General features: G+C 39.2%; 1 protein-coding gene across 1 annotated transcript in view; it reads left to right on the forward strand.

Moving 5' to 3' along the window:
- The window catches only part of LOC126482030 (multiple PDZ domain protein), a 1,476,438-nt gene that overhangs the window by 1,402,675 nt on the left and 59,023 nt on the right, over positions 1-14,740 (forward strand). Inside the window, exons 15-16 of the mRNA XM_050106002.1 lie at positions 5,268-5,324; positions 12,957-13,058. Coding sequence (XP_049961959.1) covers positions 5,268-5,324; positions 12,957-13,058 — 159 coding nt within the window. The remainder of the gene's footprint in view (positions 1-5,267; positions 5,325-12,956; positions 13,059-14,740) is intronic.

The following is a 14,740-nucleotide window of genomic DNA, read 5'->3' on the forward strand; positions in this document are numbered from 1 at the left end:
GTCCCTCAGTGTCCTCTGTGTCCCCAATGGTACTTCTTGGGGTGCCGATGGAACCACCCTCTTCTGTTTGTACTGGTCCCTTGTCCTTTCAAAACTCTACTTTGGGTGCTTCGTTTCTGCATCTGCAAGCCCATCCCTTTTACGCAGTCTCAACACTATCCACCGTCATGGCATCCGTTTGGACACGGGTGCCTTTTACACCATCCCGGTTAAGAGTCTGTATGCTGAAGCTGCTGAACTACCACTGTCTTACAGCCATGATTTTCTCCTCAGTATGCATGCCGTTTGTCTGTCATGCGTGGCTACCCTTTCTATGCCTCCTTCTTTGATGATTCCTTAGATCTTCAGTATGGGGCTTGTCCCTCTTCCCTTTTACCTCCTGGCATCTGCTTTCGGCACTCGCTACGGCGGCTTAACTTCACACTACCTGCAACTTTCTCTGTGGGTGTGAACCCTTCACCACTTTGGCTTCGTGAAGTAGCCCATGTTAACCTTGGCCTTTATTCACTTCCTAAGGACACTACTCCAGCCTTGGTCTATCACCTCCAGTTTCACAATCTTTGCATGGAACTTAGCGATAGTACCACTGTGTACACTGACGGCTCTCAGACTGACCGTGTGGTTGGGTGTGCATTTGTCATTGGCACCCGTGTCTTTTGATATCAGCTTCCGGTCCACTCCTCAGTTTTTACAGCTGAGCTTTTTGCATTGTGTCAGGCCGTGGAGTACATCCAGCGACACAGCCTTCCCAATTGTGTCCTCTGCTCAGACTCACTGAGCGCCCTCCAAAGTCTCTGTGCACTGTACACTACTCATCCCTTAGTGTAGTGGGTCCAGGAAAACTGTCTTTTGCTCACTCTTGGTGGAGCCAATGTCATGTTTCTGTGGGTCCCTGGTCATGTCGGTATGCCAGGAAATGAGGCTGCTGCCAAGGCTGCAGTCCTCTTACCTTGGCCTGTGAGTACCTCTATTCCCTCCGATGATCTCTGTGTTGCTGTCTGTCAAGCGGTGGTGTTCCTTTGGCATCGCCAATAGTCCTCCCTTCACAGGAATAAGCTTCGGCCTTGGACAACCTCCTCTCGGCCCTCCCGCCAGGAGGAGATAATTTTAACTCAGCTGTGTATTGGGCACTGCCTTTTTAGCCATTGTCATTTGCTCAATGGTGCCGCCCCACAATTTTGTACGCATTGCACCCAGATTTAAACTGTCTGGAATGCCCTTTGCTTACTAATTTACCTTCCATCTTGAGTTTGCCAACTGATTTATCAGCTGTTTTAGCAAATGAAGCCTGGGCTGTCGCCTGCGTTTTACTTTTTATCCGCCGAAGCAATATGGTGAAGGCCATTTAATTTTTAGTTTTGGATCTCCATTCTTTTTTAAAAAAAAATGCCCCTTTCCGACCTGTCTTGTTTAGATGTCTCCTATTCTTTCCATTGAGACTGACATATAGTCGTTTCCCTAGTCTCTGTGTTTGTGTTCTGTAGTTTTGATTTGGGCGTATGTGACCTCTGTTTTTATGCCCTAAAACAAAACAAACAAACTAACTTCCCTAGGCACCAATTTGTCTCATTATTTGAATAAGATACTGTGTTGCATTGTGTCACATTTTATCCCTATAGCATTATTGATCTGTCCTCCATTGTGCATGCAATTTCTTCTATGAATTTAACCATAGATGTTTTAGTATTCCTATCTGTGCAGAAACCATACTGAAACAGGGAGAACTCTGAAATTTTCGAATTCATTTTTTGCTATGTTTTTCATGATAGTCCCTATTACTTTTGTTAAGGCTGACAGTAATGATACAGGTTTTTAGTCACTTTGACTTTGAACTTCAGCTGTTGCAATATTGTAAATGAAAATAAAAAATTAAATATTCATTTCTCACCATTAGTTGCTTATCTGAAGTACACGTTTAGGATATTATGTCATTTATATAATTTTGACCATAACGATTTGTGACAACATGTTTGTGAAGAAATGAATAAAAAGTTGGGAGAACAAGAAGTGTGACAATATCTTTTGGAAAAGCTGGCAATTGACTATTCAGAAACCTGAAAAATGACAGTTTTGCAGTGTGACAAGTAGGCAAGTTGACAAAGAACTGTGCATAAAGTAAGAGAGATGTATAGAAATATGCCCAAACTATAGTTTGGTGAGCTTATAGAAAGAGAGAATTATTAGTATTTTATTGGGTAATTTCCTTCTATCTGTAAGAGCCAGCCCCATAAACTTTAGCAGCAGTCTGAGATGCCACACAAGTACCTTTTGAACAGTCTCCTTTGGAGACTGATTACGTTCTCCCAGTATCTTGCCAATGAATTTTAATCTGCCATCTGTCTTATTTACAAATGAGCCCATGTGACCATTCTATTTTATATCACTGTAAATTGTTACATTTAGGTATTTATGTAAGTTGACTAACTCTAATTTTATTGTGAACTGCATAATTTTACTTTTCTCAACATTTAAGGCAAGATACCAATCTTTGCACCTCTTTGAAATCATATCAACTTCTGACTGAATATTTGTGCAGCATTTTTCAGACAGTACTTCATTATAGACCACTACATCATCTGTGAAAGGAGTGAAGTTACTATTAATATTGTCTTCAGTGTCATTAATATACATCATGAGCTGCAAGGGTCTAAACACACTTCTCATTGACATACTTCTGTCGATTACTCCTAAGATAACATGCTGCATCATCCTTACCAAGAAATGTTCAATCCTGTCACAGATTCCGCTCAATACCTCCTACGATCAAACTTTCAGTAGTACATGTAGGTGTGGTACTGAGTCAAATGCTTTTCGGAAGTCAAGAAATACTTTTATCTCTTCAACTGCCTGGAACCGTGGCCTTCAGGATGTCATGAGAAAATTCAGTCACTCGTTGACCACGATGGCACCGAAACAGAGGACGACCGAAGAAAGGCAGAAATACTGAATTCAGTGTTCCGAAACTGTTTCACTGCGGAAAATCGTAACACGGTCCCTGACTTCAGCCGTCACACGGACGCCAAAATGGAAAATATTGAAATAAACGATATCGGAATTGAAAAACAACTGCTATCACTTAGTAGCGGAAAAGCATCCGGACCAGACGAGATACCCTTAAGATTCTACAGTGATTATGCTAAAGAACTTGCCCCCTTTCTATCAGCAATTTATCGTAGATCGCTGGAAGAACGTAAAGTACCTAGCGACTGGAAGAAAGCGCAGGTCGTTCCCATTTTCAAGAAGGGTCATAAATCAGATGCGAATAATTATAGGCCTATTTCGCTTACGTCAATCTGTTGTAGAATAATGGAACATGTCTTGTGTTCTCGTATTATGACGTTCTTAGATAATACAAATCTCCTTCATCATAACCAACATGGATTCCGCAAACAGAGATCATGTGAAACTCAGCTCGCCCTATTTGCCCAAGAAATTCACAGTGCCGTAGACACTGGCGAGCAGATTGATGCCGTATTCCTGGACTTCAGGAAGGCATTTGATACGGTTCCGCACTTACGTTTAGTGAAAAAAATACGAGCTTACGGAATATCGGACCAGGTTTGTGATTGGATTCAGGATTTCCTAGAAGAAAGAACACAACATGTCATTCTTAACGGTTCAAAATCTGCAGATGTAGAGGTAATTTCGGGAGTACCGCAGGGAAGCGTGATAGGACCTTTATTGTTTACAATATACATAAATGACTTAGTTGACAACATCGGTAGCTCCGTGAGGCTATTTGCAGATGACACGGTTGTCTACAAGAAAGTAGCAACATCAGAAGACTCGTACGTACTCCAGGAGGACCTGCAGAGGATTAATGCATGGTGCGACAGCTGGCAGCTTTCCCTAAACGTAGATAAATGTAATATAATGCGCATACATAGGGGCAGAAATCCATTCCAGTACGATTATGCCATAGGTGGTAAATCATTGGAAGCGGTAACGACCGTAAAATACTTAGGAGTTACTATCCGGAGCGATCTGAAGTGGAATGATCACATAAAACAAATAGTGGGAAAAGCAGGCGCCAGGTTGAGATTCATAGGAAGAATTCTAAGAAAATGTGACTCATCGACGAAAGAAGTAGCTTACAAAACGCTTGTTCGTCCGATTCTTGAGTATTGCTCATCAGTATGGGACCCTTACCAGGTTGGATTAATAGAAGAGATAGACATGATCCAGCGAAAAGCAGCGCGATTCGTCATGGGGACATTTAGTCAGCGCGAGAGCGTTACGGAGATGCTGAACAAGCTCCAGTGGCGGACACTTCAAGAAAGGCGTTACGCAATACGGAGAGGTTTATTATCGAAATTACGAGAGAGCACATTCCGGGAAGAGATGGGCAACATATTACTACCGCCCACATATATCTCGCGTAATGATCACAACGAAAAGATCCGAGAAATTAGAGCAAATACGGAGACTTACAAGCAGTCGTTCTTCCCACGCACAATTCGTGAATGGAACAGGGAAGGGGGGATCAGATAGTGGTACAATAAGTACCCTCCGCCACACACCGTAAGGTGGCTCGCGGAGTATAGATGTAGATGTAGATTGAGAGTTGGGTTTCACAGGATCATTTTTTATAGAATTTTTGCTGGTGGGCACTGAGGAGGTCCTTTTGTTTGAAGTACCTCTTTATGTTTTAGTTGAAAATATTTTGTAGGATTATACAACAGATGGATGTTGGACAGTAATTTTGTGGATCACTTCTGCTATCGTTCTTGTAGACAGACATGACCTGTGCTTTTTTCCCAATCACTAGGCATAGGATTTTGTTCAAAGGAACTGTAGTATATTGTGGTTAAAATGGAGCTAACTCAGCTGCACATTCTACATAGCATCTGACCGGAATCCCATCAGGCCCTGGAGTTTTAGCAGTTTTAGTTGTTTCTTAACATCACTGACACTAATATTGCTTTGAAGGAGTAAATATTTTTGATTCATAATTCCAATAAATTTCTATATACAGACAATATGGAAGACATATAGTGAATAAAGAACATTACTCATTTACTATTTTTCTAAGACACTCTCAATGTTATGACGATTTCTTTACTGTATACTAAGTTTTTTCCTTATAAGAAATCTTTAGTACTGTCATGTAATATCTTATAGTCTGTAAACATGAACCAAATTGATTAAATAATTCTGTAGGCTCCAGTATTAAAATAAATCCAGAAATGAAGAATTGCAACATGAACCAAATTTTATTTCCTGTTTTAATATTGAAGTTGATTATAACTTGTTTCTCTTTGTTTCAGACTCCAGAGGAAAAATACAGTAACTTCAAAGGTCTGCGGACAGTTACTATCAAAAAGGTAAATTATTCTTTGTCATAAATTATTTCCTCCATCACTATACCTTCAACTCATAGTTTAGAAGTGAGTGTTACACCGATGTTTTCTTTTGCAGCCATTATATCCACATATTCCATCATTATGAATGTCATTGCAGTTTCCAGTCCCAATTAATCTGAAACATATGTTAGATCACTTTTATGTGTTTTTTGTAAATAATTAGTAACACATTTTACCATCATAATGAATATGGCAAAAATGAAGTTTCAATTTTTTGTGCCTCGTGTACATCTACACTAAATTCCACAAGCCACCTTTGGTGTGTGCACAAGGGTACTTCTGGTAGCACTATCATTTTACTGCTTGTCTGTTCCATTCACATATGATTCATGTGTGGTAAGTCTTCTTAGAAATCTTGTTAATCTAATTGTGCCATCATGGTCATTGTACAGACATAAGTTGGAGAAAGTAATAAGTTCTCTGACATAACTCTCAGAATTTCAACAGTATACCTCTTCATTGTGTGCAATGCCACTCTTGTACTTTCACATTACTGTAGTTGCATGAGCATCTCAGTAACCTCTTCCGCTTACTAAACAAACCTATGGTAAGACGAACCACTCTTCCTTTGTGTCTCCTTAGGAACTTCCAGTGTCACCCTAGCTTTTACTTGTGCTACAGAACTGTGCGTCTTTGTCAACACTATGAAGTTCCTATGTGTTCATGTATGCTACCTTAATCTCTATTAATAAATAAATATCAAATAAATAAAAGATAACTGAACAACTGTTCCACTGGAATAATGCCTGCAAATAGTTTTCCATTCCTCTTCACTGATGGTACATCACTACAATACTCCAATATCTTCTACTAATTATAAAATTACTTGAATGTGTTCATTCTAAATAATTTGAAGTGCACTAAAAATCAAACTGCTTATTGAATCACTGTGCATGGGTTCACTGTGGCTGACAATTATCTGCAAAATTTCTTCTGTCTTATTGAAAATTTCTGCAGTGCCAATGTAATTTTTTGGTATTTAAACTTGTAATAAGCTGTAACATTACGTAAAGATAAGATAATTTTTACTGCCGTAGAGGTTGGTTTTTACTTTCCATTGATTGTGGGGTGCTGAAAAATTCTAACAAGATGTTGTGCAGTGCTCATCCACCCATCCAGTCCTCTTGTCATTCATTCACTTGTTTATTCGTGCACTGTATTCCATGTTATCTCACTTGATTTTAAAAACCCAAGATATACAAAAAAGCTGACATTTTAATTTATCCATAATGCTTGTTATTTGTTTGTACTAGTGCAGGTAGATAGTTACTTGAATGTAGTTTAATCTTGTATTTTGAAATATTACTTACTGTGTGTTTTAACAAATGTTTCCAGAAATTATACTTTGTAGGATTGGCATCATTTGAGGAAAACATTTTAAAAAAAATAAAATCTTTCTCAACAGAAATCAGACCACTGCTAAAACAGCATCACATTTTTTAAATAAATTATACTATTATCGATTTCCTTTTGAAACTATAAGTTGACTGTTGGTTGATTACAGCAATATTTAGTTCGTTATATAGCAAGACTATGTTCCAACACTTCTTCATGAGTTTTGTACTGTTCTGCATAGATACTACCAAATAAAAAGTACTTTCGCTGTACGTAGTTGTATTGAATAAGGGGTTGGGTACCCATGTCATATAGTAAAATTATATTTTGGTCACAACTGTAATTGAATCGTCTGCTTTATGTTCTGAACACTGACTCTTTTTTGCTAACAGACCGTGTACAAACATTGTAGTCAAAAGTGCTCCAAGTGAGAGCATGTTCTTACCTCAGCCTGAAATGCACTGTGGAGAACAACATGTCACTTATCATAGTTGTATTGTCTCAGAACGTAATGACTAAAGACGAGAGAAAAAGAAATATATCTAAAATTGTATTGAAGGCTGTATTTCTGTTGAATTTGCCAAGGCACACTTAACATAAACACCAATAAAAGTATAGTTTTTGGCAATCGTGGTTTTATAGAATATAAAACTAAGTTCGTATGGAGCTCTGTAAACATAAAAAGCTGAAATAAGGGAATTTAATAGTGATGTTTTAACTCCTTGGAAGAGGCAAGATAAACCACTAAAAATTTCATGTGCACAGTGACTCTGGAAGCATTATTGTAATGTGCTCCCAACCGTTAAAAATTAATCCTATAGCAGAATTTTAGCCCATTATTTGTTATTGTAGAAAATATATAATATAATGAAATAAAAGGGATAGAAATGTACTTGATGTCATCCATTCATGTATCCTTTTTTAGAAAGTTTTGTGAATTGAACATATGAATCTCAAAAGAAATTGTGTAAATGAAATGATTGTATGGCATTATTGGCCAGGAGACCCCATTTGGAGTTGTTTGACTGCCTACTGCAAGTCTTTCTATTTGATGCACAATGTACACTATGTGATCAAAAGTATCTGGACACCCCCAAGAACATACGTTTTTCACATTAGGAGAACTGTGTTACCATCTACTGCCAGGTACTCCATATCAGCGAGCTCAGTAGTCTAATGATTATGTGAGAGAGCAGAATGGGGTGCTCTGTGGAACTCATGGATTTTGAACGTGGTCAGGTGATCGGGTGTCATATGTCTGAACGCGAGATTTACATACTCCTAAACATCTCTAGGTCCACTGTTTCCGATGTAATAGTGAAGCAGAAATGTGAAGGGACATGTACAGCACAGAAGCGAACAGACCAACCTCGTCTGTTGACTGACAGAGACCACCGACAGGTGAAGAGGGTTGTAGTGTGTGATAGGCAGACATGTATCCAGACCATCACACAGGAATTTCAAACTGTGTTAGGATCCACTGCAAGTACTATGACAGTTAGCCGAGAGGTGAGAATACTTGGATTTCATGGTTAAGCGGCTGCTCGTAAGTCACACATCACGCCGGTAAATGCCAAACGACACCTTGTTTGGTGTAAATAGTAAGTAGCGTAAACATTGGATGATTGAATGGAATGAATGCCCTGTGAACGTCATTTGCCAGTGTGTGTAGTGCCGACAGTGAAATTCGGAGGCGGTGGTGTTATGGTGTGGTCATGTTTTTCGTGGAGGGGGCTTGCACCCCTTGTTCTTTTGCGTGGCACTATCAAAGCACAGGCCTACATTGATGTTTTAAGCACCTTCTTGCTTCCCGCTGTAGAAGAGCAATTCGGGGATTGCGATTGCATCTTTCAACACGATCGAGCACCTGTTCATAATGCACAGCCTGTGGTGGAGTGGTAAGAGTGGTAATGCACAGCCTGTGGCGGAGTGGTTTCATGACAATAACATCTCTGTGACGGACAGGCCTGCACAGAGTCCTGACCTAAATATTGTAGAACACCCTCGGGATGTTTTGGAACACCGACTTCATGCTAGGCCTCAATGACCGACATGGATACCTCTCCTCAGTGCAGCATTCTATTCCAGCATTACCGATGGGGGGGCACCACGAACTTATAAGTCATTTTCAGCCAAGTGTTCAGATACTTTTGATCACATAGTGTACAATGCAAATACCCAGGCCCTGCATTGAAGAAAATCTTCAACTGAGTTTAAAATCAAACCAGGGGGCCTGCAATCCAGAGTCAGCGACGCTAACTAGTAGAACACAAACTGCAGACAGAAATTGTTTTTTTATGGAAAACAGTACATAAAATTTAAACATAGCCCATGAAAATATTTCTTCAGAGTGGCCATTATTGCAGATTTCTAAACCCTGTTTTGCACTGGACATACATAAAGTAGTAACAAATTTGAGTGGCTGGAACACCACAATTTTCTCAGAAATTCCATCAGTGCTGATTGTAGGCCACCTACTTGGATTTCCCAGTAGTAAAATCCATATTTTGGATAGACTCAATTTCTCACTTTGCTTGTTCTGTGTACAACCACCACCGTTTCCCAGATTCATTGTCACGGTAAAGTTTAAAGATAGACTTGTCATGTATGATTTTTGGATTGAACTCTTAATTGTACCACACAGGATGAGTCCAAACTCTGTCAGCAAAATGTAAGAGGTTGTTTGAGGATATTTTTTAGATAAAATTGTGAGAGGGACGTGTGGTCTCATCACTCATTACAGAGTAATAATGTAATTTTGATTTATTTCATTTTTCACCCCAGTTACCTTTCTTTCTGCAAAATTACCTTCACAATAGTGAAAAAGCTTATGATATTCAATCCTTTCTTTCTGCAAAATTACCTTCACAATAGTGAAAAAGCTTATAATGTTCAATCACCAAAATATACAACACTAAATTCAGGCTATTGCAACAACCTAATAAACCTATCCATATTGCCATGAATGATTGGTACAAGTCTGACTGAAAACAAGATGTAGTGCATAATGTACACATTTGCACTGTTGTGCAGATATTTAGTTCGTTCAGTACTGATTGGCCCTTCTCCTTTAACTCCTGCAGCCATAGGTTGCACATTGCAGCAGCATTTGTTCCTGTCTGTGAATTCACTGGTGGACAATGATAAGACAACATGTTAGCAGACAAGCATGGTTAACAGTGGATTGTGTGGTCTCTATGGAGGGAAGGAGTGACTGCTTCGAACATCCACAAGAGGTTTGTAAGCAAATGTGGGGGAAACAACGAACATCCACAAGAGGTTTGTAAGCAAATGTGGGGGAAACAACACCAAGTCACAAATCCATGTTTCCTTGGGTATCAGAGACAGCAGGGACTGTGTTGAGAGATACAAAAGCACTGGGTGTCTAGCAACTGCACGCAAGCTAAACAATACCCAGCGTGTCCATGACTTGATAATGGGTCACAGGCGAATCATGTTTGATGAACTAGAGAAGGCAACAGGTCTATCAAGAGGAACGTGTCATCACGCTGTCATTCATGAGGCAAACAATACCCAGTGTGTCAATGACTTGGTAATGGGGCACAGGCGAATCATGTTTGATGAACTAGAGAAGATAACAGGTCTATCAAGAGGAATGTGTCACACCATCATTCATGAGGATTTGAAGATGAAGATGATTTGTGCACAGTGGGTACTTCATTCCCTCACCACTGCACCAAAAGAGAAGTGTGTAAAGGTATCCAACAGTTGATTCAGTGTATGGTGCAGATGGAGTGGTGTTCTTTGAGCATCTCATCGTCATTGGCGCTCATGGGTCTTCCATGACACTCCACAAAGGAATTGCCAGTCAATGGAGTGTAAGCCTACTGGGAGTCCTCATTTCAAGAAGTCACGGCTGGGACTGTTGATGCAGAAACACATGGTTACTGTGTTCTGGGCTCAGGGAGGGCTGCTGCCAGTGGATTGGCTCCCTCCCAGTGCGACTTGCAGCAGTGATTGGTTCTGTGGTTCACTGCACCCAGTCTGTGGAATCATTCAACAACATCACCATGGAAGATGGGGCTGTGGCATTTTGCTCCAACACAACAATGGCTGACCACATGCCAGTCGTCACACAATTGACAACACGCCTGAACTAGAGTTTACAATGCTGCCACATCTCCCTCATTTGCTAGATCTGGCTTCTAGCAAGAGTATCCTATTTGATGCAATGAAAGTGATCATGCAGGTAAGAAATTCACCACCATTGACGAATTTGAAGTAGTTTTTCACCAGTTATGCTCGGATAACCCAAGGAAATGCTTGCTATGCAAAAGCGGAAGCTGTCAGAATGATGGCAAAAGTGCATAGACAATTTTGGGGAATAACTGTAATATAACATGTATTTGTTTCTTCAGTAGATGGTTCCCATGTAAACAAAAATTGTAGTGTCAGTCATTCGTGAATGCCCCAAGGTAAATGCGAGTAGGAAATCCATCTAAATGGCATTACTCTGTAACAAACCCCTGGAGACTGTGGGTCCCTTATAAGAAAATGTTAAGAAAAAAATCCTTGATGAATATCCAGTATTTGGTCAGTGGAATTCAGGATCACCATGTGCACCACATTGTCTCTTCAGCCATATCAAACAAAGAAACAACTTACAGTGGTTGGTTGTAAATAGTAAGCCTTGAGTTCACTGGATGATACAATATAATATTGTGTTTTTATTGTGATTTTGCATAGACAGAGTAATACCTGCTTACATTTCACTGAAGTAATATTTTGTCATTAAACATAATCTGTTTATAAACTAAGTGTTTGTGGAATGTTTAGTGTGTTGGTCATGTATTCTCAGTTACAGAAAATTGTTTAACAATAAACATGACTTCTTTTTTATGCTGGTGTTGTGTTTAACATGTGTCTTGTACCCACTTGTTATCTGTGTGTTCCACAGACGAGTTACGTGGAAGCTGTTCCAAGTCCTACACAGCAGGTATGCAGTATTTGCATGCCATTTACCTGAATGAACATTGTCTGTCCTCTATGTGTGTTCATGTGTGTTACCTGACTCCTTTGTCCATCAGTTTCTTTTCAGCATTCAGTTATTTCTTCATAAACTGTCTCAGAACAATACTATTTTTGCATGCTATGAAGATTGTGTGTTATATGCAGTAAGTGGGGGGTGGTCGGGTGCTGCGTATCAAACATTGTACATTTTTCCTTGGAGACGTGTGTTAAATAGAAGTTGAGTGTAAACAGTTTGCAAGGCTGGACTGAAATGTTTAAGTACTGTGCTTAAGAATGGTGTAACTGAATCCTCTGTGAGAAGTTTATTCTGAAATTGCTTCGTGAGTGTTTCCCCATCCTTCGGTATGGCCTGAAAATTATAGTTTCAGCTTCACCTCATATTATCACATTCACAAACACATTTATATACAGAAAGAAACTTGAAATTTATACAGACCAGTACATACTTACACAAAATATGCGATTAAACTCTCAGCTTTAACTCGCTCTGTATACAGTTTTTTCTGTTGCTTGCAGAAGAATCTCAAGAATTGTGTTTGAAGCAGCTTTCTTTTTTCTGTGCATGTGTGTTGTTATCATTTGTGTGACATTCATGCTCAGCGCAATTACGCCTTTCAACTTCGTGCAGAAGGGTTGGTGGTACCATTTCTATAATATTCTGCTTGTTTGTATTTCTGGTGTCAAAACCACCTTTTTATAGTGATACCTTGGGAATTTTCAGTTAATATTTGTTTATGCCCTAGATAACAAACAATAAATCACACTGAATATTACAGGTTTTTGTCACAGCTGATGAGCCTGCGTCACACAAACACACAAATTACTTAGCTTCTTAATGGAAGAAGGTTTTAGGAAACTAAAATATTATTTGTAAAACAAATTTAGACTGGTTTAATAGCATTTTTTCCTACCTTGGAGATATTTAAGATATTTTGTCACTTGCAGGTGTTAATTACTTTTGGAATTTTGTTTTATGTGTGTACCTTTTGCAGCATTTTTATTCATTTTGCTATTTGATTTGGTGTATTGCATTTTCATTATTTATTGCTGTTTCTTTGCCACTAAGAGATAAATAGAGAACATGTGTGTAAATTTATATTTTGTGTCATTACATGAACACATCTTTGGCACAATGCCATTGAAAACTACATGTTTTCACAACTAAAGTTTATTCACAGAATGTTGAACAAAGTATACATACTTTATACTTCCTCAAGACAGAAGTGTTTTTTGCAGTTTCTTATATATTGTCTTTGCTGTTCATAGGGATCTCAGGGCTTGGGCATCATGATAATTGAAGGCAAGCATGCAGAAGTTGGGCAGGGTATTTTCATCTCTGATATCCAGGAAGGCAGTGCTGCTGAGCAGGTAAAAATGACATTGCAAGTACATAATATAGAACATCATAAGAACTGTGTTTATTACTCTATAAATATGCATGAAGTAAGGTGGTACGGTATTTTGAGCACAATTTATGACATTCTTTTTAACTATTGTATATAGAAAGCAGCTTCACATTTCAGTCAGTCAGTACATATTATATTCACAAAACAGAAATGGAAGGTAATTTGGAGAGCAGAAAATGCTATTATTTCTGTTGCCTAATGTTAACTAACGAAAGCTGTATTGTATGATAATATAACATGTAAAATTACAAGGAGACAGGATGAATGGCCAGTGCCTACATTCAGGAGGTAAAATTCGCTTGCTGCCGACTGATATACTTGATAACAGATAAAAAAAATTCCCTAGCTTTTGGAACTGTTAGTTACTTCCTCATTGGGCATGGTGAGGGGGGAAGAAAGAAGAATGAGAGGGACACAGTGTGAGGATTTTAACTGGTGGGTTCTTTTAATTCTGGAGCCTGTGTGAGTGGCCCCTCCTTCCAACCCTCCTCTCTAAGGAGGGAACTAACAGTACAAAAAGCTAGAAATTGTTTTTAATCTGATTTTAATGTGTCTACTAGTGGTGCTGAAAGTTCACTTCCTGAGGATAAGTGCAGACTCACCATTGTGTATCCATGTAAGTTTACAGATTCCATTAGTGAAACCTCTTTCTGATAAATATAAATGTCAGACAGTGGTGAATGTCTTTATTGGTAATGTTTCTGTGTTGGTTCCTAGGAGAAAAATGTTTTTTGAAGAATACAAATATTTATTTCCTCATCCATTTAATCAGAAGAATAATGTCAAAAGTCTTTGTAAAAGAATATAAATTAACAAGACTTGTTTGTAGAAGACAGAAATGAACCAGACACTAAAACTTCTAAATCTACAGACATTTTAAATAAGTAATGAGGAAAAAGACAAAGTGAATTACATAAATAAAAGTATGAAGTGCTGAAAACTGACTCCCTATGCTTCCATCCTTCTGTACATATTCCCTGAGTGCACAAGATTTCTGAACCATTTCCATCGTTTGCTCTTCCCAAATTCCAACAGAATGAAATATTTACAGAAAATGCTGCACTAAAGCAGCATAAATGACAACACAAAAAATTTGAAATATTACCTTCAAACTGTCATTCAAAACTGTGTGCCCTGAGCTGGTTAATGTACTGGCTTCTGGCGCGTTCTCATCAGAGGGTGCCCTTGATGAGAAGTATCATCTGTGTAGTGGCACCATGGAGGTTGGCAGTAATGTTGCACCAGCTACTAGTTTCCATAGTAACTTTGTGTAGCACCACCACCCCTCTTCAGCAGCGACTGCCAAGGGAGAAAAATATAGTAGTGCACGATCAGTAGAGGTCGTGACCAGAAAAGGCAGCAGATTGATGTCAGTGGTGGTCACTCCAGAAGTCCTGGGCAGTGCGAGGCTCAATGAAAGTTGCACAAGTGACCAAACGACCAGCAGTTCCACTGGGGGTAGAGAAACAGGTAATTGCTGGCCAGGACGGTGGTGGTATAGTTTATTTCAATGGCACTGCCCAAGTCTGTAGGCAGTGACTATGGGATATATCATGGACTTGTGAGGATACATTGTGGAGTTGTGGCAGATGGAGTCATCTCGTAGATCCCAGTTAGGTTCCCACGTGGAAGAGAGAAGCTTTG

This window comes from Schistocerca serialis, chromosome 5, assembly GCF_023864345.2.
Source record: "Schistocerca serialis cubense isolate TAMUIC-IGC-003099 chromosome 5, iqSchSeri2.2, whole genome shotgun sequence".
Lineage (NCBI taxonomy): Eukaryota > Metazoa > Arthropoda > Insecta > Orthoptera > Acrididae > Schistocerca > Schistocerca serialis.